Source organism: Cucumis sativus, chromosome 3, assembly GCF_000004075.3.
Source record: "Cucumis sativus cultivar 9930 chromosome 3, Cucumber_9930_V3, whole genome shotgun sequence".
Lineage (NCBI taxonomy): Eukaryota > Viridiplantae > Streptophyta > Magnoliopsida > Cucurbitales > Cucurbitaceae > Cucumis > Cucumis sativus.
This window is the reverse complement of record NC_026657.2, coordinates 7442565-7466553: the sequence shown is the minus strand read 5'-3', so window position 1 is coordinate 7466553 and position 23989 is coordinate 7442565. Positions and strand designations below refer to the sequence as shown.

Sequence of the window (23989 nt, the reverse complement as noted above, 5' to 3'; positions counted from 1 at the left end):
TATATAAACTACATAAATATATACTAAAGTTTGCGAAGAATAAAAGTTTGTGAAATATTCTTCAACTGCCCCATCGTATGGGCTCATATGGAATTTGGGTCTTCGAGTCCTTACTTTATTACTAGCTAATTAAGACATATATTAATTAACAGAAGTTTAGATTCTTACATATACCTTTCTTTTTATTTATATCTTCGAGTGTCTAGGTCAATTTATGCATATCTTAATCTCAACTAATTTTACGGGACAATCAGGACTCTACTAATCCTTACCTACACTTGTTGAGAGCCACTTTTATTAAAAGTGATGTAATGTGTTTCTATTTATAAACTTTCATAACTAAAATCTAACGAGTCCAATCCCTCAAATTTTACAACTAGACATCAGTATTTTTAAGTTAAAAAAAAAAACTTGTCACTTACCAAATTTTCGTGTAGTAGATCTTGTGTATTTTTTTACAATGCGATTGACATTCTAAGACTTACTCCTACGATGAAATTCTTAAATTACTACCGTGTAAACCGAATAGAAACAATAATCCTTCGTTCTCTACTCTTGATACTAAATTCTACTTTTTTGAACTAAATAGAGTGACAATCTTTCACATGTGTCAACTAAACAATAGATCAAACTAGAAGAAGCATATTGAAAGTCAAATTCACGAGGGGCCTATGCCCATAACGAACACAATGCAATATTTGAGTCCAACAATTACTATTCAACCAATTTTGAAAAAAATAATAAATTTGAATTTCTTGCCACTAACTTTAAAAGCATTTGAAAATAAAAATAAACTAAATTAAAATGATATGCTAACATAAACCTTCTACTTGTAATTGAAAAAGAAATAAGAAATTATAAAAAAACAGAATTTAACAAAAATATTTATATTTCATAAAAAATAAAAACCAAAAAATAGTAAAAAATAAAACATTTCACAAAATATTAATTTTGAGAGTCAATTTTTCTATTTTTTAAAAAACAAAAAGAAAAAAAAATGTATAAAAGGGTTTTAAGCGGTTAAAGGGAATCGCGATTTCTTCTCCGTTCGAGCAATTGATTCGAAATTGAGAGGTCGAATTGATACAAAAAATGGTGAATCAGCGAACAGACAAGTTGCTGAGAAGAACAACTATGGTGGCCACTGTCACTGCTTCATACTTTCTCTTAACCGCCGATTATGGCCCTCAACCAAATTTTCTCGATCCTGTGAGTCCTCTATCCATCTCTCCCTCAAAATCTTTAATTGTCTGTTTGGTCGCCGGGAAAATCCATGCAAAAAACCACTAGGATCCTGGATTTTTAGTACGCCGGTTTCTTCTTACTATTCAGCAACCTAGGGATTGTTTATTGTGCAAATGTAACGCGGATTTGTTTGTAGAGTTTATTTGTCTTATCCGTATTCTCTTCAAGTGGAAATTAAATTGCGTTTGCAAGGGTTTGGATTTCTAATTGGTTATTCTTTTTATACGTGTCGTGTAGTCTAGTTCAAGCTTTGTGGTTCTTGGATTTCTAGTCGTATTTTTTATTCAGTTATTGTTCGTAATTTTTGTTGACTGTGTAGAATTTGTTGTTTATTATGCCTAGTACTTGATTTTAGTGTGGAAAACCTATGTTTTTTTTTTCTAAATTCTTCGTCGGTCCTGTTTTCCTCGCTAAATTGACAGATGTTTAACACGATCCGTGTTTAGTTTATGATAAGCTCATCTAACGTGTTGTAAAATTGTTGAGGCTTTAACTCTACATTACATTGAGCTTAATTAAATGAAATTTTTTACTTCCAGTTCATTCTCAAATTGATAAAAAAAAAGATATATTACTTCATGTGATGATTCTGATCCATAATAAGAACAATCTGTAGTTTGTGGTTTCATGAATTGCTAATTATCATTCGTTGTAGTGTTTATTTTTTTGAAAAAGAGACAAACTTCTTTATTAATGATAAAATCTCAAAGTACAAAAGGTATATATATTAAGAATAATAAAGAAGCCTAAAAGCAAAAAGGTAGGGGATGAGAAGGTGCACTCGGGCATCTCACATTTGTTATAGTGTTCAATTTTTTAATATCACTTCCAATGAAGTTTATGTCTTGCTAGAATTGTCTCTTAATGATGATTTCTTGCTATTGCAGTAAGATATGAGAACTAAGAGTAAAGATTGAAGTTTCCCTTTCTGTTACACTCAGAAGCTAGAAGACTTAGCATTTAACTAATTAAAATTATAAGTTGAATTGAGAAGTCATTGTGGTTCTGCTTCTACTTGTAATAAACATCTGGAAAGCAGTGGATATTTCAGTTATTTACTTGTTACAACACAGGAAAATCTTATGCTGTGATGAATCCTTGTGCATAAAAACACCACTTTCTTTGTCTTGTGGTCTAGAGACTTTTAGATTGTTTTCAAAATCAAAGTCCTTTCCATAACCTTGTTTGAAATTGGCTGAGAACTCACATGTTCATATAGGAATTATGAAAATCCTGAAGCAAGGAGTTGCTAGAAAACAAGCACAGTTATCAAAAACTAAAAACCGAATGGTTACTAAACGGGTCCATATTGATCTATTGGTTTTTTATATGCTTGATTGGTGTTTGATCAAATTTCCAGATGCTTAGAAGATTGTAGTTTTGAATTCTAATGGCCTAATCTGGGAATGGCAGGTCAAAAAGGTTATACTGTCAGCAGAAAGTTCTATAAAGGGATTCATCTTTGGATCAAATAATCAATCTCAAGAAGGTCAAAGAGAGAAGCTCGGCTCCAATGGCGTCAAGGACAATGCATGATAAGTAAACTTCAAAGACTTAGTTACGAATTTATGTATATATGTCTTGAATCTGCAGTTTGTTATTATACATTTCCTAAAGCTTAGGTTGAGATCATGCGTGAGTAAACCTTTTGGAGGAGTAAAATAATAATGCAGTTTGTTTAGACTTTAAGATGTTTAATGAATTGGTTTATGACCAAACCCATTTAGCATATTAACCTCATAGATTCAAATTAGTTATAGCATATTCCTGGATTGGTGTAGGGTTCTCCACATCAGTACCCCTTTACAAATAAGGTCGAATCTATCGACATTAACGTGGGATTCATTAATATTCATGAAATACCTTTATAATGAGAACAAAGAGGGTATAGTAACTCCGTAGTACTAGAAAATTTTCATCTTCAAACCTATGAAGTATTGAGAGACCCTTACATTTTTGTTTAATCTCATAGAAGGAAGTGATATTTGTTTAATTGCTAATCTTATATGCTCATGGATCATAATTTGTTTTATATGATTTCTGGAATGTTGAAAATTTAGCCTTATATTAATGACTTGATTTTTTTTTAAGAACTTAAAAACAAAGTTAAATTACAATAAAAAGAAACATTTGATAATATACCAATCAACGATTTTTAAATCCTTCAATTATGTTGGAGGATTATTATATAGTTTTAACAATTTAGAATAAAATAGATACACTTGAAAAATTTTTGGACTAGTTTTATAATTAAGATTCTTAAAAAAGATTTGGGACAATTTGAACCAGAATTTAAACAAATTTCAAAAGAATATAAAATAGGGTCTTTTAAAAAATATAAGAAACCCTCCAAATATTTCTAATAGAAAATTTAAACAAAATTTAAAAGAATATAAAATAGGGGTCGAAATATTTTTAATGTATTGAACAATTTTAAAAATGGAAAAACGTGAGGATTATCATACGATCTCTTTCTTAAGTATGGATCGTGTGAAATAATTTTTCTTTTTTATTCAATATTAATTTTTTTTTATTTTTTACCTTTGGTTATTTGATTTTAGATCTTAATTGTACTATGATCGTTAGAGATTAATTAATCGAAAAAAACTTAAACATAATTAATCGAAAAAACTTAAGCATGATATGGATCGTGTGAAATAAATTTTCCTTTTTATTCAATATTAATTTTTTTTATTTTTTACTTTTAGTTATTTGATTTTAGATCTTAATTGTACTATGATGGTCGGAGATTAATTAATCGAAAAAAAGATATAAATCACGATGACATATATAAAATTTTGAGATTAATCGTAAAAATATATATATATATATAAATCACGACCACATATATAAAATTTAGTAAAAAGTGATCGGGCATCCTGAAATTTTATTAGAATTATGTAAATTACTTTCTAAAATGTGAAATAAATAAATAATAACAGTGGGCTGGGCTTATGATTGAGCCATGGGCCGAACGGTCAATGTTCAATTTTCATACTTTAATATTTGGCGGGCGCCCGATCGGGGCTTCAAGACCCGACAGGTTGGAGCGGCCTTTCTCGGCCAATCGATCTCACAATCCAATTCCATTTCAACGTCGAACATTCAAATTTCAAAATACGTTGCCCTCCAAATTCTCAAGATTCGCGTTCGATTCCATTCGAACACATAACTGAATTTCATTTCTCAGATCTTTCAATCCTACTTTCTCTAGAAACTGGCTGTGATTATAAACTCAAACATGTCCCCAGACAAACCCGGTGAAGATGCCGGGGTTTCTGGATTTGAACCCGAAGAAACCGAGCCCGATTCCGAGCTTGAGGAGCTGGAGCTTGAAGTTCAGCAAATGGCTCAGAGGATTCTTCACTACAGATCCACTCTGTCGGCTCAAATCAAGTCCTCATTCTGTTCGTTACTTGAATCCTCGAGGCCTCTCGCCATAGCCTCGGAACCAGGAATATCTGCTCGTCCGGATCATGAAGGTGGGATTCTTAGACTGTAATTTTAGTTTGTTTGGGTTTGAATAGTGATTTTGGGTGGATTTTCTTTCTTCCTCTGAACTGGTAGATTTGCTGCCTCTATTATTTTGCTCGATTGGAGCCTTTTTAGGGTTCCTCAATTTTGTGGGTCTTTGTTTTCCTCATAAAAGTTGGTTTTTACCAATAAAAAAGGATAAAAAAAAAGTGAGCCTCTGTACTTCTTTTGGTGTAGTTTTTTATAAGTATGATAGTTGTAGGGAATAAATTGATTGTGTGTACAAGCTCTGGAGAAATGTTACATTATATATATAAACTTTTGTATTTTAAATTTACAATCCATATCCTATTGAGTTTAGTTATCTTGTAATTTTTCATTGCTTGTTGTTGAGCCAGTTTTCACTGTTCTTGCTGTTTGGGTGGGTATTTCTTTCGGCAGCAAACATTCTAATGAAACTATTGCATCAAAAGTTCATAATGGAAGTCATAATTCTTGCTCTAGTCTAGGCTTACAAATAAGGATCTTAGGTTGTCTTATGGGAGATCTGAGTTGAGAGAAATTTCAGGACTTCTCTACCCTAGGATTTATTTTAGCTTTTGGGATTGTTTCATACTATTGTTTGCTGATTTGGTCCTTCTTTATGAAATTTCTTTTAGATTTTGGGATGAATTTGCTTCTTCCCTTGCTTTTGTGTTCCTTTTGATCCGTTAATCTCATGGTCTGTCAAAGTCTGCATGTCGTCCCCATTTTAGATCTTTCTCATTTCATAAATCACTCTTGTTTTTTGGATAAGATTTAAAGATTAAATTTTGTGAATACTTCAGATATTCATGCATATTTTGATTGGTTATGAATGCAGAGCTAGGATTTTTCATTTTTCTTTCTGTATATCAAGTTTCAAAAGCAATTATTGACCTTTTGGACTCGTTAATGTATATATGGATGCATGCGTTTTCTTAACAATATGTGGGGGTGAGATTTATGAAACAACACTAGGTTGGTTGAAGATTATGATGAACTTTTATTATGACGGTTTATATATTTGTTACTCAGCTATTGCGTCTAATTAACAAATTCCTTTATCATGCAGATGATGAGCAAACCACAAGAGGAGAAGACACAAATCTTCATGAAGAGGGTTTAGAAACTGCAAAGAAGATACAATTGATTAAAGATAAAATATCAAGTAATAATACTATGATCCCTACAGTCCTGAAGAGGATGAAAGACTGTATTTCAACGATTGACAAATTGGATTCTTATAATGGAGTCATTCATCCTGCATTCAAAAGGAAAAAAACTAGCTGAATTTAATTGGTATACCTATGGTTGTTATTTTAGTGACAATTTACTTTCACGTGGGAGTCATTGAGTGTAGTATCATTATTGAGTTAGATGTTTAGTGTATTGAGCTTTACAATGTGTTGTCAAAAGGGGCTGAATATGTAGCATAACGTTTTGTGTATAAGGTAAGGTTACTCAAGTTCTAGTTTTCCATTTGTTGATGTATAAAATAATTGAGATATTGAACTAGAAAGTTCTACTTCAACTTTCTCCTTTTCCTATCATCCTCTTGTATCCACTTCTGGCATTATCGACATCATTTACGAACAAGAAAACAAATACAAGAACTTTATATCGGTATTCATTGAGAACATTAACAAAGAGGTTGGTTCGTTGATACAATATCCAAATATGTCACTGAAGGAGTATGTAATATGCATTATGGTATAGCCACGAGGGGAACTTTCTCTATCAGGTGGTGGCGTCTTAAATTGTTGTACATTTACAGGCAAGTACATCAATGTCAGAATCTAATCTTGGTATAGAGGAACTCACCATCAACCCCATCATAGTCTTCACGTTGCTAACGTCGAAGATGACACTGCTGAGTCCCTTCCCTACAACTACGATTTTTGTTCCAACGCCCACAAGTTTACATGGTGGTCTTGTCAGAAGGGAAGAAAATCTCCCCACTGGAATCCATCCCTTGTCTTCATTGTTCCACATCATCAATCTGGTTCCAGAACTTTGATCCAAGACGTAAAGGGTTTTGTCAACGATAACTGCTGGACCTCGCCATCCTGAAACCATTTCTGAGTTACTGTGCTGCCACATTCCGCTGGATGGGTCGTAAACAAGAGCATACACTTGAGAATCCGCAGATCGAAGACGGATATATATCTTTCCATCCATTACAATAGAATCTTCAATTTCATTCTGAATATTTGTAATATCCAAGTAAGGTTCCCATGTGTTGGTGCTCGGATCATATACGTCCCAAGAATGTAGATCACCTGAACTGGGACATATGCCCCCAATGGTATAGAGCTTTTCATTTAAGACTTCACATGCAAAGTAGCACCTGAATATCATGATGATACAAGTATTAAGGTAAACCAAAGAAAATTGTGCATAGGCAAATATGTTACTAATAAACCAATGGTCAATATCTTATAAAAAAAAATATAAACCAAAGGTAAATATCTTATAAAAATAAATAAACCAAAGGTCAATATAGCACTTTGAATTTATAGTTGAAATTTTATCAAACAATTTCAGTGTAGAAACAAATCCACTTTGTGCATTTTTTTTCTCAACGAAAATTATTGGCATTAAGGCTGTGTATAAGAATAACCATTACCTAGCCGATGACAATTGAGCAACTGGAGTCCAACTATTTATGGAAGTATCGTAGCAGTAAACTTCATCACTAGCATCTTCAGACCAGCTGCAACCACCTAATACATAGAGCTTCCTTCCCATTGCTTCAAACCCCATACCCTTCCTTTTGAAACTGCAAGTTGGCCAATTTTTCATCTGTTTCCAACACCTTTTTGATGAGTTAAGATCCAACACATAACAAGAAACCTGTTCAGACTTGTCTCTACACAAAGCATAGATCCAGGTCTCAGCAAGATTATTCTTCTCACGGCGTGCATACCACTCTTGGCTGTTCACTAAACCTTTCCATCTATTTGAGACACATTTTAGATTATGATGGTATTTTCGAGGAACCCTTGAGAGGATGGAAAGGGCAATGTCATCTGGAAGAGAATGTATCAGAGATCGCCCTGGTGGTGGGGTCAGTTCTTCAAGACCATTTGAACCTAAAACCTTGTCCATAATTCTGATCGAAAAGTTTAAGCCGTTAAAAAACTCCTGCAGAGTAAAAAAGAATGTGCACTGCTCAGAAATGCTGCATCAATGCAGTCCAAAGAACTCAGAGAAGCACAATTTATATTCCATGAGCATAACAAAGATGATCATTGATAACCACCCAACTCTATTTTAAGGCACAAAATTAGGAAGTGGGAGTCTATGAATCTGTCAAAAGAAATCTGCAATCTTTATCTTTCTGCTAGAGTCCAAACGTTCCAGAAACAATTTCACCTTTCAGAATTTCAGGTCTAATCGCCTATCAAAACTCAAGTTCTGATTATTTTTGCACAATAGGGTTAGCTTATCTAATTGTGTAAACTATTTTTTAAAAAAATGCCTGAAGCAGAATGTCTCCGCCACATTGTTTTCAGCAGCAGGATGTTCATAAGAGACAAGTTATACAGCATGCACTCTCAACCAGATCATTGAAATGACGTCAATCACTTCAGTTAAAACATAGTAAACTAAAGTTATCGTCCTAAATAAAGCAAATCATCTTTCAGTGTCTGTGAAATATATCAAAGCTTCTACATCGAAGGTCTTTCCTTCATTTGGCTTGTGCACTTCATGAAACATTTTGACCAAATGACCATGAAATCATGAAATTATGTCGGTACCTCCACAAATTATGTTATGGTTAATGTAGAAGACATTTCTACTTCTCCTCTCAGTTACACTAGCTTGATATTTCCTCTTATCATCAAAAAAGAAAGAAAAAAGTGAACAAACCCATTCTATAGCCATTAGACAAAAGAGGCTTCTAATTCTATTGGTGCGTGAAACAATTTAGCCTTCTCTATATTGCTGTCTCAAGAGTCAATAATTTTAGAACAACTAAACTCAATCACTTTACCAATTCTCATGAGTTTTCTATTGAGATCTATCCTATGAGGTACTCAAATGGGACCAATGATCGGTTACTAGGTTTCGTCTTTAACCTAATTGTTATTTTCAATTACGTAAATCAAAAGTTCAAACTATAGTATAGGGCATTGTCCATTTTTGTAGGAACTTCAAAATAACTTCAGAAACTACACGTTTAAGCCCTAAAGATTTAAGGAATTTCTTGAGAAATCTCGTTATCAAGGCCAGAAGTTCAGTGAAAATAACTTTGAATGCCCAAACTTCAAAAGTTATTTTCCCTTTTTTTTTACGAGAAATGAAGCGTACATTTACAAGCAAATTGAAATATTGTTCTTAAAGGAAAACAATTTCGGCATAAATAAAACAATGTATTCAAAACAGTCTTCCACAGAAAAGCAATTACAGTTTCACTTCTCTATTTATTGTTGCCTGAATTATTCCTCGACAGGTCCAGTATTTCAGGACCTGAAGCAGTCGTATATCTATCTAGAAATTAGTACCGAAATCCATTTGATCTTTAATTCAAAGAAATCGACATCTACCAAATGGATCAAGAAAAACCGATTGATTGAAACCATAATCTGATCTTGAAAACAGCCGCATTGTACATAGAGAACGAGAATTATCCAGTTCACCGAGATTAACAAAAGAATCAAATACTGAAGGCATTAAGAAAAGATAACAAACCAAGAAAATAATACGAATCGAAACGTTAAACGAAAACGAACATATGAAACTTACAGAAGAAATTGATTTGGAAAATTCATGAGATAGATCCGATGGCAACGGGAGGAGCAGTTAAAAGGAATTCAGACGAAAGCACGCACAAGTCAAAATGCTGTGGGGGTAGATTTGTCATTATACCTTCCGAGTTTTTATTTTATTATTTTATTCTTTTTAATTTTAAGAAAATGATAGATAAGAAATGACAAATTTGATAAAATATTTCATTTACACGTCTATAAAGTGACATTGAAGAAGTATAAAATTTTGTTATATTTTGTAAAAATTTTAACTTACTTTATATGAAGATGTTCTCGACAAAAACTCCCATCTTCAATTTTTTTAGGCTATTTTATAAAAAAGTTTGAGGATGCAATTATAATCAAGTTTAGTGTTAGAGATTTTTAATTTTGAGCATGGTATGTGACAATTTCAAATGCATTTAAACATATGTCTATTGGATATATATTTAAATTTTATACTTAACTAAAATCTTAAATTTTAATTTTGCTTTTCAATAGGCTCGTTAATTTCTACAAATTTTAACATTGAGTTTACAATTTTAAAAGTTTAGAGTTTGAACCTAAAATAATTTTGACTTTTAGAGCTTGGACCTAAATTAATTTTAAGTAATTAAAAACGTTTTTTATGAGTGATTCTAAAAATGACAATAATTTTAATGCTTTTAAATTTACTTCAAACATGTTCTTGCTTTGAGTGTCGATTTTCGATCTTCTAGAAAGTAAAGCGTGTCTTAAACAGTCTAGTTGAAAGTTAAAATATTTTTTAGTTTAACATGAGGTTCAAGATTTTTAACTTTTAGCGTCACGATCAAATATCATAATGAACAACGGTTCGGTTTTAAATCTAAATCCATAATTTCATAACAAACCCAACACAAAAAATTCATTCAACTTAATAATAATAAGAAAAACATTTGAAGAATAGAATAAGAATAATCTTAATAAGTACCACTAACTAATAATTAAGTATATAGTATTTTTTTAAAATTACAACCATAGATAGACTTAGAGATGAAAGTTTGATCTAAATTTTATTAAATATGCAAACTCATTTTATTAAATATGCAAACTCTTTTATTGTACTATAAATATATATATATCTATAGTACTTTTACGCATAATTGTTATCTTTGCAACCGAGAGGACATGAAAGCACGAAATACTATAAACTTTGATATGCATGCGATGCAACATTTCTGAATCATTAGAATCACAAGTTGGTTTTACGAACACCTTTTATCCGCTGCCATGTTGGGACTTCAAAATTGGTACTATAGTTTAGGGCTCTAAGCTGAAAGCTATCACATTAGATAGAGATTTTTCATAGCTTCGAGGCTGGAACGAATTCTGGTGTTCGTGCCTTTCGAATTAGGCCTTCTTGAGTCAACGACACGAGAAGCTGCTCATTATTCACACAATTCAGTTCATGACATAATAGTGAGAGAGAGAGCTAAGAGGAACATATGGTAGTTAGTCTCGTTTACCTCGCCCTTTTGGTTGAACATCTCACCCGCAACAAAACCGCGAGCGTTGTAGGCAGTAGGCGCTTCAATCTGTTCATACTTCTTTTAGCATATTTTTAAAAGTACAAACAAAACTCAATGAAATACTATCATTCATTATACTTACTACAAATAACAGCCAATCGTCAGCTCTTAAAGGTCGATGGAACCACATCCTGGACAGAGATGAATACAAAGGAGGTCATAAGTTCCAATCTACATTTGTGGAAACGATAAAACGATGCACGGATAGTCTTTTTAAATGGTGCCTCTGATTTACATTTTGTGTTACATATATTCATGAGTCATGATCCGCTCTAGTAATTACCAAAGATGGGGGAAATTTTAGGAATAATAAATAAGTATATAACAACATTTTAAAAAATTGTAAATATAACCAAATCTACCCATGATAGACTTAATTGCTAATAGACTCATATGGTCTATAGACTAATATTTGTAACATAGTCTACTTCTATCGTTATTTTACTACATTTGCAATTTTTTTAAAAATGTTGCTAATATGTTTAATTATTTTTTAATCTAATTGCTATATTTGCAACTATCCCTTTCTAAAACTAGTTCCAAAAGCCAATTAAGACATTATTTTATTGACCTCTGCAATGGGAAATGTCATTATATTCTTTCATTTTTTGTTTGGCTATTATTTATTTGCAAAAGAGAATGAAATGCCAAACAATTGAAAGCAAGAAAACTGTTAAATATATCAGTGAAATACTTACGAGTGATCCAAGCTTACGGAAGTTGTCCTCAAACCCTTCCTACGATGGGGATTCAAGCTTACTGAAAGAAATATCAAATCAGACGCGTATGCTACCACACACCTGCACATGACAAATCATTTCATACAGCATCAATTTCTATGTATACATGAGAAAGGGTTTTACGAAATTGTTTCTCTTGTCAATTTTAACTTATTAAACTCAAGTAAGCTGCTTACCTATGCAAGGCTTGATCATCTGATAGTTTTCCTCTTGCTCTAAACCAATACTTCAAACTGCAAAAAACAGTTTCGGTTGTTTTTATATAATGCATTGTACCATCGACATATGAAAAGGTGCTATAGCCAAACCATTAACTGAAATGAGAATTGCAACAAGAGTACCTAGGAGGAGACTTGGTCTGGTTTGTTGAATTGTTAGGCTCACAGAATCGTATCTCAATCGGCCAAGGAATAAACGTCCTTGAAGCTACCTTGTTACGGTATGTCCTGATAGAACCAATGGTGAATGACATTATCAGCGTCATAGTTTCAGGTACTTATCCAGATTTACATTATCGGCAGTTTGACATTTAACGAGTCTATGACTAAGTACGCGGTAAGCCCGCATATCCAACTTGTAAATGCATCCTAAGTCATTTTTTCATGATCAACATTTAATACGAGTCTATCACATAGTAAGGCTCCACATCCAATTTGTAATCAGCATACCAGAAGAAAATTCTAAACTCCTGCAATTGATTCTTTTAAGTTACGAATTTTATACAAAATGAAACTTCCAAAGGAATGCCGTAGCTGATTCTATGTGCTGATTCCAAATGATTTTGCCCTACATCAAATGGCCTTAACTTTAACTTACGCTCTGATCAAAATAAAACCAACTAGACGTGATTCCACCAAAATAAGTGGCTTAATATTTTCATACCCGGGGTACTGCATGACCTATATTATCAAGTATCAGAACAAAAGTTTCTGATATTGGACCACATAAACCTCCCATAAAAAAGAACAAAACCAACGGAAAAGCTAATTCTTTGAAGGAAGAACAAGTGAGAACATACCGACTAACTTACATGATTGGAGAGCCCATACAAAAGAAAGTCTGAAGTGGACAACAGATAAATCTTACCTAGGAAGAGATGGATCTGTAAGGCGCCTCTCACGCAAGTCTTCCATTGATAGAAGCTGTAGTATAATCAAGATTAATATGAAAATGGCAATTCTCTGGTGGAAATTGTCGTACATATAGGTTGCAAAATTTTAGTCACCGTATCTGGAGATGGCACAGGCGGCATTTTTGCTATCTGGTGGTCAAATCCTTCTTCTTCTTTCTGTGAATAAGCAATTATAATTTTAACAACCAACATATTGCAGTCAAAACTATAGAAGTGTTGAAACAGGGAAGAAATTTCTTTTCAAATTACATAATTTCCTGAGATCTATCAATTCAAAATTTAAACAAAATTATTCTTAGGTATGTTGGATGTCATATTTGTTAGAAAGTATAATGAGCTAAGTTTCTAATGAATGTTATGGAGCTTCATTTGGAGTTCCTCGCAAAGAATTTAACTGTTATTCAAAATTGATCATATTGACTTCTCTGTTATTTATTTTCTTATAGTCCTGGGCTTTCATTAAAAGTCGTGATTGCAAATCTCGAAGGTGTTTGGAAAATTTCCTAGCTTGGAAGATGTTCCAATAATTCTATATTACATTCTTCATCTTGCAGGCCTATGGCATAAAGATAATTTAATTATCAGGAAATTTTATTTTTAGACTTCAGTCCTCTTGCTACACTACTTCTCTCGAACGAATTTTATCAAACAATGAGCTAATCGGTGCTATCTGTCTTCTTAAACTCATTTAGGTGCTGCATCTTTTGTATGGATTTCTAGGGCGTGTAGTTTTTGTTTCTTTTTACATATCTTATAGCACCTCAGACCTAAATTGATGTCTCAAAATAAAACCCTCGATAGTGTTAAAGAACAATAATAAATATATACCAAAGTTTTCTTCCATATTCATAAGCCATAATTTTACAGTATACTGCTACTGGCCTACTGCATTCATAACCATAGTCAGGGTTGCAATTAAACTAACGGAACCAACAAAAACAACTAAGTCCATTAGAGAGAGACTCTGCTCATGTAAAAAGTCCTCTAAACCTTGGTGTAACAAAGGTCATTATCTACTAATAGAACATCCATATTTAGTTTATAGGACATAATCATTTCTACCAAGTTGAAAGTCTATCTCTAGTCTATCTCACAACTTTAAAACTTTCTTTCTGCTTGCTAATATTATATAATAAATGTGGAACATATATTATCAACAAAAGTTTAGCCCAATTAGCACATGTAGGTGCTTGAGGACTAAGAACTCCCGGGTTCAAACCAACCAACCCCAATTTGTACTAAAAAAAAAGATGTTGAAAATATATTGGAAGAAAGTTAAGCGCAAATGGTTCATATTTCTCGTATCAATTGTGGTATATTCATATTATATCAGTTGGGGTTTAAGCATAATCTGTACATAATGATAATTTGGTCAAGTTAAAACAGTATATCTCACCACAACAAGATAAAATTCAACAACCCAAATCAACAGTGCAGTAAGGGAAGGAATTTAGCAAGTGAAAAACATTGAACTCAGCTATCAATTCTCACCTAAAACTTAAACATTTATTACTACGTTTACCCTTAGATTAAATTTTCTCTAAATTTGCTCACTAATTTTGACAGTAATAAAATAAAAAAAATCCTCAAAACTCGCTAATTTCACCAAAAGAAAAAAAAAAAAAAAAGGAAAAAAAGCGAGAGCAAAGTCTTAAAAAAAATAATCCCAAATAATACCAAGATTGATGCTTTAACAAATCTTTAAAAAACGATCAAGATTAATTAAAAATCCCAATGTTATTTTCTTTAAAGTTTAACTAACTTTATATTCAATAAACAGCTTTGTTTATAACAGATACAAGAGAAGACTTCAATCGATGATTTTTCAAATGAAAGTCTGTTAGAGAATCAAATAATAAGATTTAGGAACAGACTTAGAGTTTGATATGATTGAAATTGATATTTTCCATTAAAAGATCATCTAAATATGCGCAGATTGGTAATTACCTGAAATGAAGCAAGCATTGTAAAAATGATATTTCCTTTCTGTATTGCATCCACTCTCCGGGAAGCAAAACTGTTTCCATCACGCAGACGATGAACTTGATATATAATTGGCACTACAAAAACAAAAAGTGACTGATTAGCGTCCTTTTTCAACTTCAAGGATAGAATTACAGTTGGTCTAATTTAAGATTGTTCTATTTTTCTCACATCATCTGAAGTATGTCACATAGATACGGTCCTACCGAAATTTCCCTATAGTTAATTTTATCATAACAAAGCCCAGCTCTCCAAATGTGGACAATGCATCGGCGCAAACATCTTATGGTGGCACACAGTTGCAATTAGGGTTTAGGCTGCAGAAGGTGTCAAACTATCGGAATATGCTTCACAAAAACTTCAATCTATCATAGAAGCATATAAAATCAAGACTTCAAGTTAATGTTAAAAAACCACAAGGTAAAAGGAAACTATCTTGCACAGCTTTGACAAATCATTAAAAGTGACAAAGAAACATATCCTTGGATCAAAAAACACTTTATTTTGTATCGTTCCAATTTTATCGGATGTCCTTGAAGGGAGAAAAAAAAAAACTTTATTTTGAAAGTTCTCCATGCTACAATTTTATATGGAAAAAGCATTCTCTAGCTAATTGTCATCACCGTGCATTTTAATTTAATTGAAAGTGAACTATCATTGAAACAATAATGATGAAGACAGGAAACAAGTGTATGTGCAAGCCACACAGAGACTAACATAGGCTTAGATATTGAAGTTGGGAGTATGTTATCGGAGCAGTAAAAGCATTAAGATCCAACACAAATAATTGTACTTACTATCAAAGTCTCCGACAAGAAGAAAATATGTATGCAAGCTATGGACAAACTTGAGACAATCAAGAGTTTTTGACGCTGCTGCCAGTGCCTGTAATATGCAGGAATTAGTAGTGAACTCTTCTGTGTATCAAGAAGAATTAATAATATTGTACTAATATGTTCAAAGCCTATATTTATCAAGTAGTTTAATTAATGTGATAGCAAAATCAGAATAGTGACTGCTGATGTATACTCTTTTACTTGAGGTTCGGGGTTCAAATTTTTGTACCCCATGGGTACTCAAGGAAAAAAAACAGAAGACAAGCACCAGATATTGAGACATGCATTAGACTGCTAAATTAGTAGAGATGGAAAAAATGGATATTTCACTCAAACATTTTGTACTTCAAAAATATGTTATGATTGGCAAACACAAAGACAAGCAAAGAACAACAACAAGGGTATGTGATAAAACACCATGTTGACGTCAGAAAGAAATTTTTTGAAGTGTACTTAAGATTACTTGATTCCAAACTATCCAGCAGAGCACCGTATATTTTGAATTCTATAAAACAGTACCCAGAAAATATATAGATATTTCTTTTACGATACCTACCACAATTTTGAAAGAGGAGAAACAAATGATAGTGAACAGAACCAGAAAAGAAATAATCATGATGATAATAATAATAGTACCTGGCCAACTAGCTGCCCACCAAAAACTTTTCCAAATTTTGGAGCCTCGGGTAAAGTAATCCCTTGGAATAAATTTGCCTCCAGAGAATCCAAAAAAATGAAAGAAACAGAAACAGCAATTTTAGCAGCATTTCATAGGCAAAGAAAACAATGTCATGAATGAAAAATAGAATCAACTTCATTATAATTCTATGATTCAGTGGGCACAAGTCAATCAGAAAATTCCTCACAATTTTCCCTTCATTCAGTGTAATTCTAAGTTTCAACAGGAACAAGGACAATTTTCTCATTTTCAGTTTACTTAGGATGAGACGTATTGATGTTCTTGGAAAGTATTTACGTTTATGTAATAATGTAATATTCCTAAAGAGATGGTTGATGTTTAAAAATAAGACTACCTTCGATCTAACATTCAAAATGTTTCTAACTAGTGAGATTGAAATAATATGCAGTGCTTTAATTAGCTATTATTTAAAGTTTTGAGAAATAAACTTTATTTTCAACAAAACTGAACAAAAATTTGTATGAGTGAAAATTTAAATCAGATAAAGTAGTAGTTCCTAACTTCCTATAGAGAATTATTGGCCGTTGAAATATATAATTAAAAACAGAGAAATACATCAAAACTCATTATATTAAAAAACAACCTGTCAAGTATATAATTGGAAAAAAATTATTAAACCATAGATAAAAGAATTTGAGATATCTCTGATCCTCTAAGTATAACCTAAACAAACTAGAGAAATTGAAGAGTTTTGCAAATTTCTTAATTCTTTAATCTTTATTCCTAGGACAAGTACTGGAGAAATGATTTCCTTTCTTTAGGGGGAAAATGATCGTCATAGAGAGAGAAATGAAGGAGAGAGATCATTAAATACATGGCAGCCGGAAATGTGAGCACTAGTTGCAAAACTGAAACCGTATTCAAGAAAAACATACTTCCAGAGGCTCTAGGTGCAATATTTTCTCAACAAGTGCACATGTATCACGAGTTCTGTCGGCATTCCAGATCGACATTGGATTTAACAATGAATAATGTTCTCGAGGTAGAATCAAGCATGTGAGCTGCAACAATTAGAAGCAGGTTAAGTAAACCATGAAGATAGCATAACCTCAAGGAAAAGGCATTTTGCTTCTAAAAGAGAGGACGGAAGCCCTAACCTACCTTAGACAGAGCAACTATATCAGCGTCCTGTACAGATGTTACGGTTCCTGCAAAACCAGTTGATTTCATTCTTAGTTTCCAGAATTCACCAGATTTTCATGTAGCAGACATACTCCACAAGTTGTTTTTTGTCAGCATAAGCCTCAAGATGGCAATATAACGACTGTATATCAAATTCAACACATGACATAGAGCATATAAAGATGGGTACACAAACGAAATCCATCACTCACTCATTATAAAGACGAAACAGTATATGTTGAAGAATAGACACAAGAGAACAATCTAGTGGAAGAACCAAAAGGAAAAGGTTACAAACTATGACATATAATGGAACAAGTCCGAAAAAGTATCTAAAAATAGAAATTTCAGATTTACCCTGTACAGTAAGGAAACATGGGATACATGTTTGGAATAGATTCCATTTGAGAAAGTTGGAATATCACTATATTTCTCTTAGGGTAGTACATACATTAGTCAAATGATCTCTATTCGGAAAGGGGTAGAAAATCAGATAAGTTAAAATTGAAAAAAGAAACGTCTACAGAAGTTGATCTGACAATAATACGTGACATTAAATTGCTGAGAAAATATTTATAATACCAAAATAGTCATAACGCTTTAACTGAAACTCCGGACGATTTTCCCCATCTTCATCAACGCCATGTACTTCAGCCTGTAAACCATAAGAGTGAGAAGCTTTCTCAAGACCAACTAAACTTCGAACAACCGCAAAATTCCAAAGAAGATTACCTCTCCCTCCCATATGAAATAGATTCCAGCTCCTGTTTCACCCTCACGAAGAACGTAGTCTCCGCTCTCTGGAAAAAAAAAAAGTCAAATTAAAATTGTCATGTTAACAACTATTACTTTAGCTACTAAATCTTAAGTCACAATAGCCTCGGCACCAATTCTTGTCCAATGTAATCGCTATAAGCTCAAAAAACACCCTTCAAGTTTTCAGTTAAACAATAATTTTAACATTAAATATACTATCAACACTGCTGTCAGCTCAATCGATTCCAACAATTCTCATCAGATAGAAAAGGAAAAACAAACACTACAACACTAAATCACACATCATTCACTACATACTCACAGGGTCAAGTGTAAGAGCAGAAGAATTAATTGATTCCATCATCAAATCACATATTATAATGGACCAAAAGTCGTGAACAAATTGTGGAAAACAGAAGTTACCGTAGCGCTTAACAACAATCACTTCAGCAATTGCCCTTAAAGACGAGCTAGGCAGCCTCTGTAGCAGCGGAACACATCCAAGAAACTCAATCACTGCAAAAAAAAAAAATAATAATAATAAGAACATCAAAATTTCAGTTACAGAACAAATCTGAGGTGAAATGAAAAAGAAGAAGATTCGAGGAACCTGATTCGAGGTCCATAACGATCGAATCAGAAGCGTTATCTTCGATTCAATGTTGAATTGATGATAATTGAAGAGGAATCAATTAGAAGTGGAAGTAATGGATCGAGATAAGCAACGGAATTACGTGAATTGCTGCCGCTACGGCTTCATGATTTTATTCATTTCAAATTTGATAAACATTCTCATCCTTGTGGACGGTTCGAATCAACTATATATATTATCATTGTTGTAGTTGTTTTTGTTTTTTTAGGTTTTAGTATTGGAAGGTGGACCATTCAAATTCACAATAACATAAACGTGATTCATATGAACTTTTTGATTATGAGATCATGTTCATACGTAGAGTTGTTGAAACCTTTACCAAATGTATTATATTTGGATTCATTTAGATAACTTGTATAAAAATTATTTTTCTAATTAGAATATCTAAATTTACACTATATAAATAATTTTGAACATAAAAAAAGTCTACCAGCTCATAATGTAAAATATTACAATTACCCACGCTATAAATCGACAACACGCATGCGATACACGATTGTGTAAATTTTGATACACAATTTTGAAATACTATGTCTCGAGATGTTTTAGGACGAAACAATTCTTTCTTTAGTTATTGTATCTTAGTTGTTAGTGACACCGAGATGGCCTGGGATAAAATAATTTTGTCTTTATTTTATTCAATCTCGACATATATTGCCCTGCAATAAAAGAGTTCGGTCTCTAGATATTCAATCACGAGCCTTAATTGCAATGAGATGGCTCGAGATTAATCGCAAAGAAGATATAAATGGCAATGTTATATGTGGAATTTATATATTTTGGTTTTTTTGTTTAGGTTAGATTGATGTAAATTACTCCTTATAGTTATAGCAAAATGTAAGTTATATATGTATATTATGTTATGTTGCGGCAAAAATCACTTATTTACACTTATAATAAGTATATATTGTGTTACATTATAACACATAATTGTAAAATTTGGAGAAGCTGTAGAAATTGTACGATACGAGTGTCCTCTTCTCACACTCTAAGATATCGCCGGTTTTCCTTTCAGGAAGAACCCTCAAATTAATATCGGCAGATTAAAGTTTTCGTATTTATCCTTCTTCCGTCCTGATATATATGTTGTGTTTTTCAAGATGTGCACGCAACCTGTTTGTCGTAAGTTCCAAAAGAAAGGATTATACGATAAGATCAATGGTGGATGCTACTTCAACCAAAAAACGAGTGTACTTCGAAGACCCAGTTGAATTTTATGCTCAACGAGAGGATGTGATATCTTGGACGTCTAAAATCACTAATTTGGTAAGAACGGGTCAGCCAGAATCTGCTTTTGGCTTTTTCAAGATGATGTTCTCAAATGGGCACAGGCCAAATTATGTGACAATGCTGAGTGTAATAAGAGCTATTGATGCATTGAGCTGGGATTCAATGATCGAGGTGATGCATGGAGTAGTGATCAAAATGGGTTTTGAGTCAGAAGTGGCAGTTTCAACAGCCCTTCTAGGATTTTATTCAATTCGTGATATTGAGACTGTCTGGAAGTTGTTTAATCAGATTCCTTCTAAGGATGTTGTTTTGTGGAGTGCCATAATCTCAGTTTGCGTGAAAAATGGTCAGTATAATGAAGCATTTGATCTTTTAAGAGAGATGCAAGATCAAGGAGTTCAACCAAACCAAGTAACCATTGTGAGCATTCTACCTGCTTGTGCTGATTTTGGTGTGCTATCTTTAGGTAAAGAGTTGCATGCGTTTTCAATGAGAAGGGATTTTTATTCTATGGTTGATCTTCAGAATTCACTCATGGATATGTATTCAAAATGTAGAAAGTTTGAGGCGTCAATTAGAGTTTTGAAGTTGATGAGGAAAAAGGACGCAGTATCATGGAAAATTATAACTCATGCATGTATCCAAAACAATTGTCCTAGTAAAGTGTTCAAAATTTTCTCAAGGATGCGATCTTTCGGGTTTGAGCTAAGCGAAACAATGATGCTGGATATGATATCTGCAGTATTACTACTTGATGAACTTTTACTTGGCTTGGCTGTTCATTGCTATGCCTTGAAAGGTGGTTTTCTCTGTTTTATTTTAGTTGGAACTGAACTTCTCCAAATGTATGCTAAATTTGGTGATTTAAGGTTGGCCAAGCTTGTATTTGACGGGCTTGTTGACAAAGATATCATTGCCTGGAGTGCGATGATCTCAGCTTACTCTCATGGTGAAGATCCACTTAATGCGATCCAGACATTTAAAATGATGCAATCAACTAATGAAAAGCCTAATGAGAGAACTTTTGTTAGTTTAATGGATGCTTGTTCTTCATTGGGTGCTAAGGAGCTGGGAGAAACTATACAAGCTCATACAATAAAATGTGGGTACACGTCTAATACACACTTGATGTCAGCTTTGGTTGGATTTTATTGCAAACTTGGAAGAATAAAGCTAGGAGAACATGTTTTTGACGAGATTTCGAGGAAGGATGTAATTTGTTGGAATGCACTGATTAAAGGGTACGGATTGAATGGCTGCGGGAACAAGGCACTCAATACATTTTCAGACATGTTAAGTTATGGTTTGAAGCCTAATGGAGTGGTCTTTGCCTCTCTTTTATCTGCTTGTGCTCAGTGTGGATTGGAAAAGGAAGTTCGGATGTGGTTTCGTTCAATGAATGATGAGTATGGAATTACTCCGACAATGGCACATTATGCTTGTATCGTAGACTTGCTTGTTCGACAAGGAAAAATTAGAGAAGCTGTTGAATTTGTGAAGAAATGCTAGTAGAGCCCGATAAAGAATCTGGGGTGCTCTTTTTTCGGGTTTCAAATTAACTCATAGGCCCTGAAATTGCAGATTCTTTTGTAAACAGCTCACTGATTGAAAACCAAACAATATGCAATGCTACTAAACTTTTGTGCTGAGGTTAACAGATGGAAGATGGGAAGATGCAGATGGAGTAAGGAAGTTGATAGATGAAACGGGATTGAGGAAGATGTTTAGATTACAGAAAATTCCATCGACAAGAAGATGGTTCGTAACAGAACTTACATGAAAAGGAATTTTGCTACCTTAGGACCATTATCATCTGGTCACCTACTTCCTGGACCTTCTAGCACTGGACAGATGTATACATGGTCTTGCAATTTTGCAAAGATCTCTGTTTTTGGTTGGTAAACAGTCGCCCGGTGGGTCACTGCAACCTCTTCTTCCATGTCAATGCTGTTATTGTATCCGATTGGAAAACTGATGGATGCAAGGAAATTTGTCAGGTAACTGATACAGCTGATTTAGTAACTTTAAATGATCATTGAATTCCATTCAATGTTGTGAGTTTATCTTTAATTTCAATGGAATTGATGATCTAAGTAGTTTTTATTAGCTTGAAACATCACCATGCCATAACATAACCTGTCCTATTTATGGCGGATGAAAAAATGGTAGAGGATGTAGAGGAGTATCACAATAACTTATAAAATCGTATGTTGAAAACATCTTTGGCCTTCTGCTTGAAGGTTCAAGGCTAACCAATACATAATTCATGAAGGGCGGAATTCTTGAAGTGCTTCTTGTCAATGCCAAAGACATCAGACACACCAATCGACTTGGTACTCTCTTCGCTTACCCTCTGCCTTTCACTCGCAATTTCTTTTAATCTTAGCCCATGTTGAGGAGTAATTAGAGATGTCCATTAGGAACTCCCCACCCTATTTCAATTCCCATTTTTACAAATTTTTTCATTAAGTTTCGCAAGACTCAGTGACGAAAATTCTTCCTTTGGTTTTTCTTTAAAAATTGAAAAATATTCTCGATCAAATAGAATTTCTACATTTGGAAATCATACAAGATTTTTTAATAAGAGAAAATATATAATTAAAATGTTCAATCTCGATAATTTCTAAAAGTAAAAATTGAAATATTTAAAACGATATGAGCATCTAATTTTAAAGGGTTTTTAAAGTATCAAATATTAAGAATAGTTGGAGTTGGAGTGAGGATACATGTCCTCGTTTAACCAATGGGGAGAAATTTCTCGACTCCCTCTTCTATTTCTCGTGTAATTTGAGATTCTCAATCATACGAAACTTCGGCAATTTGGGGGTGGAGATCAAATGATCGATCTTCACACCTTATTCAATACGCTATGCTTGAATTTCTGTTTGATGCAAAACTTGTGAGCCTGAAATTATCAGTTAGTGCTTTAGGTTCCCCAGCATATTACGTGACGGTAGAATGTGGAAATCATGAACGTAGAACAAAAGTATCCTCAGGTTAGTTCTCTTCTCCCATGGTAAGTTCTAATGCTCTCAAGGTCAGGACTTTGATTTTGCTTTGTGAACACAGGCAAACATGAACATGCTTGTTGGAATGAAAAGTTTTCATTTGAACTCCCCACCTCTGATTGGAATAACATAACTCATATCAAATTCAGAATCATGGAAACCAAATTGCTGAACAATGAATCCGTTGGAGCAACCGTGTATGAATTGAAAAACTTACATATTTTGCTCAATTCTTTTGTAGATTCTCTTTATGATGTCTTACAAATTCCAACTTAAACATAGCAGAATCCATCTTGGTGGGATAGTTTCAGAGGGGTATGAAAGGGGACTCATAGAAGTTTTGCCAGCCCCATACAACGTGGTGCTCGAGGAGGACAACACTTACAAAGGAGAAATAAAAATAGGATTCAAGTTCTTCACCAAAGTAAGATGCATATACAAAATTTCTTTATATCCATCACAATAGTTATAGTTATTCTTGCAATTTCTTGATCTTTTCAGGAAGAAATAGCTCTAACGGAAGCAAGAGAATCCATTGCAGATGGGAAACTGCAAAGACAACCGATCTGCAGCAAAATTTTGAATTTATGGAGAATTGTTTGGTTGAAGTTATCGTGCTTCATTGACCACAAGAATTCTTCCAGTGGACAAAAGAAGCAATGATCTGATTATTTTCAGTTTTTATATGAGTTGCTTCCATGTTATTTGATGGATCATGTTGAATTCAAAGTAGCTTTGAACTATGCATTTTAACAGAACCAATATCTTTTTGTTAATTTAACGGTATAG

General features: G+C 33.3%; 5 protein-coding genes across 13 annotated transcripts; 3 read left to right on the top strand and 2 right to left on the bottom strand.

Moving 5' to 3' along the window:
- The first annotated feature begins 980 nt into the window (after positions 1-980).
- On the top strand, positions 981-2985 carry LOC105434815. Its single transcript, XM_011652454.2, has 2 exons — positions 981-1209; positions 2659-2985. Exons 1-2 carry the CDS (start codon positions 1093-1095, stop codon positions 2779-2781), a joined length of 240 nt encoding a protein of 79 aa, XP_011650756.1. The 5' UTR covers positions 981-1092; the 3' UTR covers positions 2782-2985.
- A 728-nt stretch (positions 2986-3713) lies between these two features.
- Positions 3714-6271, top strand: LOC101223085. Its single transcript, XM_004133819.3, has 2 exons — positions 3714-4727; positions 5813-6271. The coding sequence occupies exons 1-2, from the start codon at positions 4487-4489 to the stop codon at positions 6028-6030; spliced, it is 459 nt and encodes a 152-aa protein (XP_004133867.1). The 5' UTR covers positions 3714-4486; the 3' UTR covers positions 6031-6271.
- Positions 6272-6345: 74 nt separating this feature from the next.
- On the bottom strand, positions 6346-9577 carry LOC101212360 (F-box/kelch-repeat protein SKIP4). Its single transcript, XM_004134279.2, has 3 exons — positions 9490-9577; positions 7367-7884; positions 6346-7087 (listed from the first exon to the last, which is right to left on the bottom strand). Exons 2-3 carry the CDS (start codon positions 7846-7848, stop codon positions 6493-6495), a joined length of 1077 nt encoding a protein of 358 aa, XP_004134327.1. The 5' UTR covers positions 7849-7884; positions 9490-9577; the 3' UTR covers positions 6346-6492.
- Positions 9578-10421: 844 nt separating this feature from the next.
- Positions 10422-19134, bottom strand: LOC101222848 (acyl-CoA thioesterase 2). The gene is made up of 17 exons (XM_004133818.3): positions 18921-19134; positions 18734-18826; positions 18287-18354; positions 18137-18209; positions 17534-17580; positions 17308-17433; positions 16369-16446; positions 15694-15781; positions 14861-14973; positions 13007-13069; positions 12868-12923; positions 12123-12227; positions 11958-12014; positions 11740-11841; positions 11124-11172; positions 10979-11047; positions 10422-10893 (listed from the first exon to the last, which is right to left on the bottom strand). Exons 1-17 carry the CDS (start codon positions 18934-18936, stop codon positions 10816-10818), a joined length of 1281 nt encoding a protein of 426 aa, XP_004133866.1. The 5' UTR covers positions 18937-19134; the 3' UTR covers positions 10422-10815.
- Positions 19135-19834: 700 nt separating this feature from the next.
- Positions 19835-23976, top strand: LOC101212117 (16 kDa phloem protein 2). 9 transcript variants are annotated; one of them, XM_031882689.1, is made up of 6 exons: positions 19836-22189; positions 22465-22525; positions 23123-23188; positions 23262-23397; positions 23486-23624; positions 23702-23976. In XM_031882689.1, exons 1-6 carry the CDS (start codon positions 22052-22054, stop codon positions 23861-23863), a joined length of 702 nt encoding a protein of 233 aa, XP_031738549.1. In that variant the 5' UTR covers positions 19836-22051; the 3' UTR covers positions 23864-23976. The 9 variants fall into 9 exon arrangements, 2 of the variants coding, with proteins under 2 accessions (XP_031738549.1, XP_031738550.1); XM_031882690.1 differs by having other exon boundaries at positions 19840-22189; positions 22433-22525; XR_004215288.1 differs by lacking the exon at positions 23702-23976 and having other exon boundaries at positions 19835-22189; positions 23115-23188; positions 23262-23395; positions 23486-23625.
- Positions 23977-23989: the final 13 nt, after the last annotated feature.

Excerpts from the sequence above, each read along its gene's own strand:
- LOC105434815 (XM_011652454.2), top strand. The coding sequence starts at position 1,093 with ATGGTGAATCAGCGAACAGACAAGTTGCTGAGAAGAACAACTATGGTG. Across the intron at positions 1,210-2,658 it reads AACCAAATTTTCTCGATCCT|GTCAAAAAGGTTATACTGTC; the intron begins GTGAGTCCTCTA and ends TGGGAATGGCAG.
- LOC101223085 (XM_004133819.3), top strand. The coding sequence starts at position 4,487 with ATGTCCCCAGACAAACCCGGTGAAGATGCCGGGGTTTCTGGATTTGAA. Across the intron at positions 4,728-5,812 it reads TGCTCGTCCGGATCATGAAG|ATGATGAGCAAACCACAAGA; the intron begins GTGGGATTCTTA and ends TTTATCATGCAG.
- LOC101212360 (XM_004134279.2), bottom strand. The coding sequence starts at position 7,848 with ATGGACAAGGTTTTAGGTTCAAATGGTCTTGAAGAACTGACCCCACCA. Across the intron at positions 7,088-7,366 it reads GCTCAATTGTCATCGGCTAG|GTGCTACTTTGCATGTGAAG; the intron begins GTAATGGTTATT and ends CATGATATTCAG.
- LOC101222848 (XM_004133818.3), bottom strand. Across the intron at positions 15,782-16,368 it reads GTGGGCAGCTAGTTGGCCAG|GCACTGGCAGCAGCGTCAAA; the intron begins GTACTATTATTA and ends TGCATATTACAG. Across the intron at positions 14,974-15,693 it reads TCTTGTCGGAGACTTTGATA|TGCCAATTATATATCAAGTT; the intron begins GTAAGTACAATT and ends TTGTTTTTGTAG.
- LOC101212117 (XM_031882689.1), top strand. The coding sequence starts at position 22,052 with ATGGTCTTGCAATTTTGCAAAGATCTCTGTTTTTGGTTGGTAAACAGT. Across the intron at positions 22,190-22,464 it reads GATGCAAGGAAATTTGTCAG|GGCGGAATTCTTGAAGTGCT; the intron begins GTAACTGATACA and ends TAATTCATGAAG. Across the intron at positions 22,526-23,122 it reads CAGACACACCAATCGACTTG|GTTCCCCAGCATATTACGTG; the intron begins GTACTCTCTTCG and ends TTAGTGCTTTAG.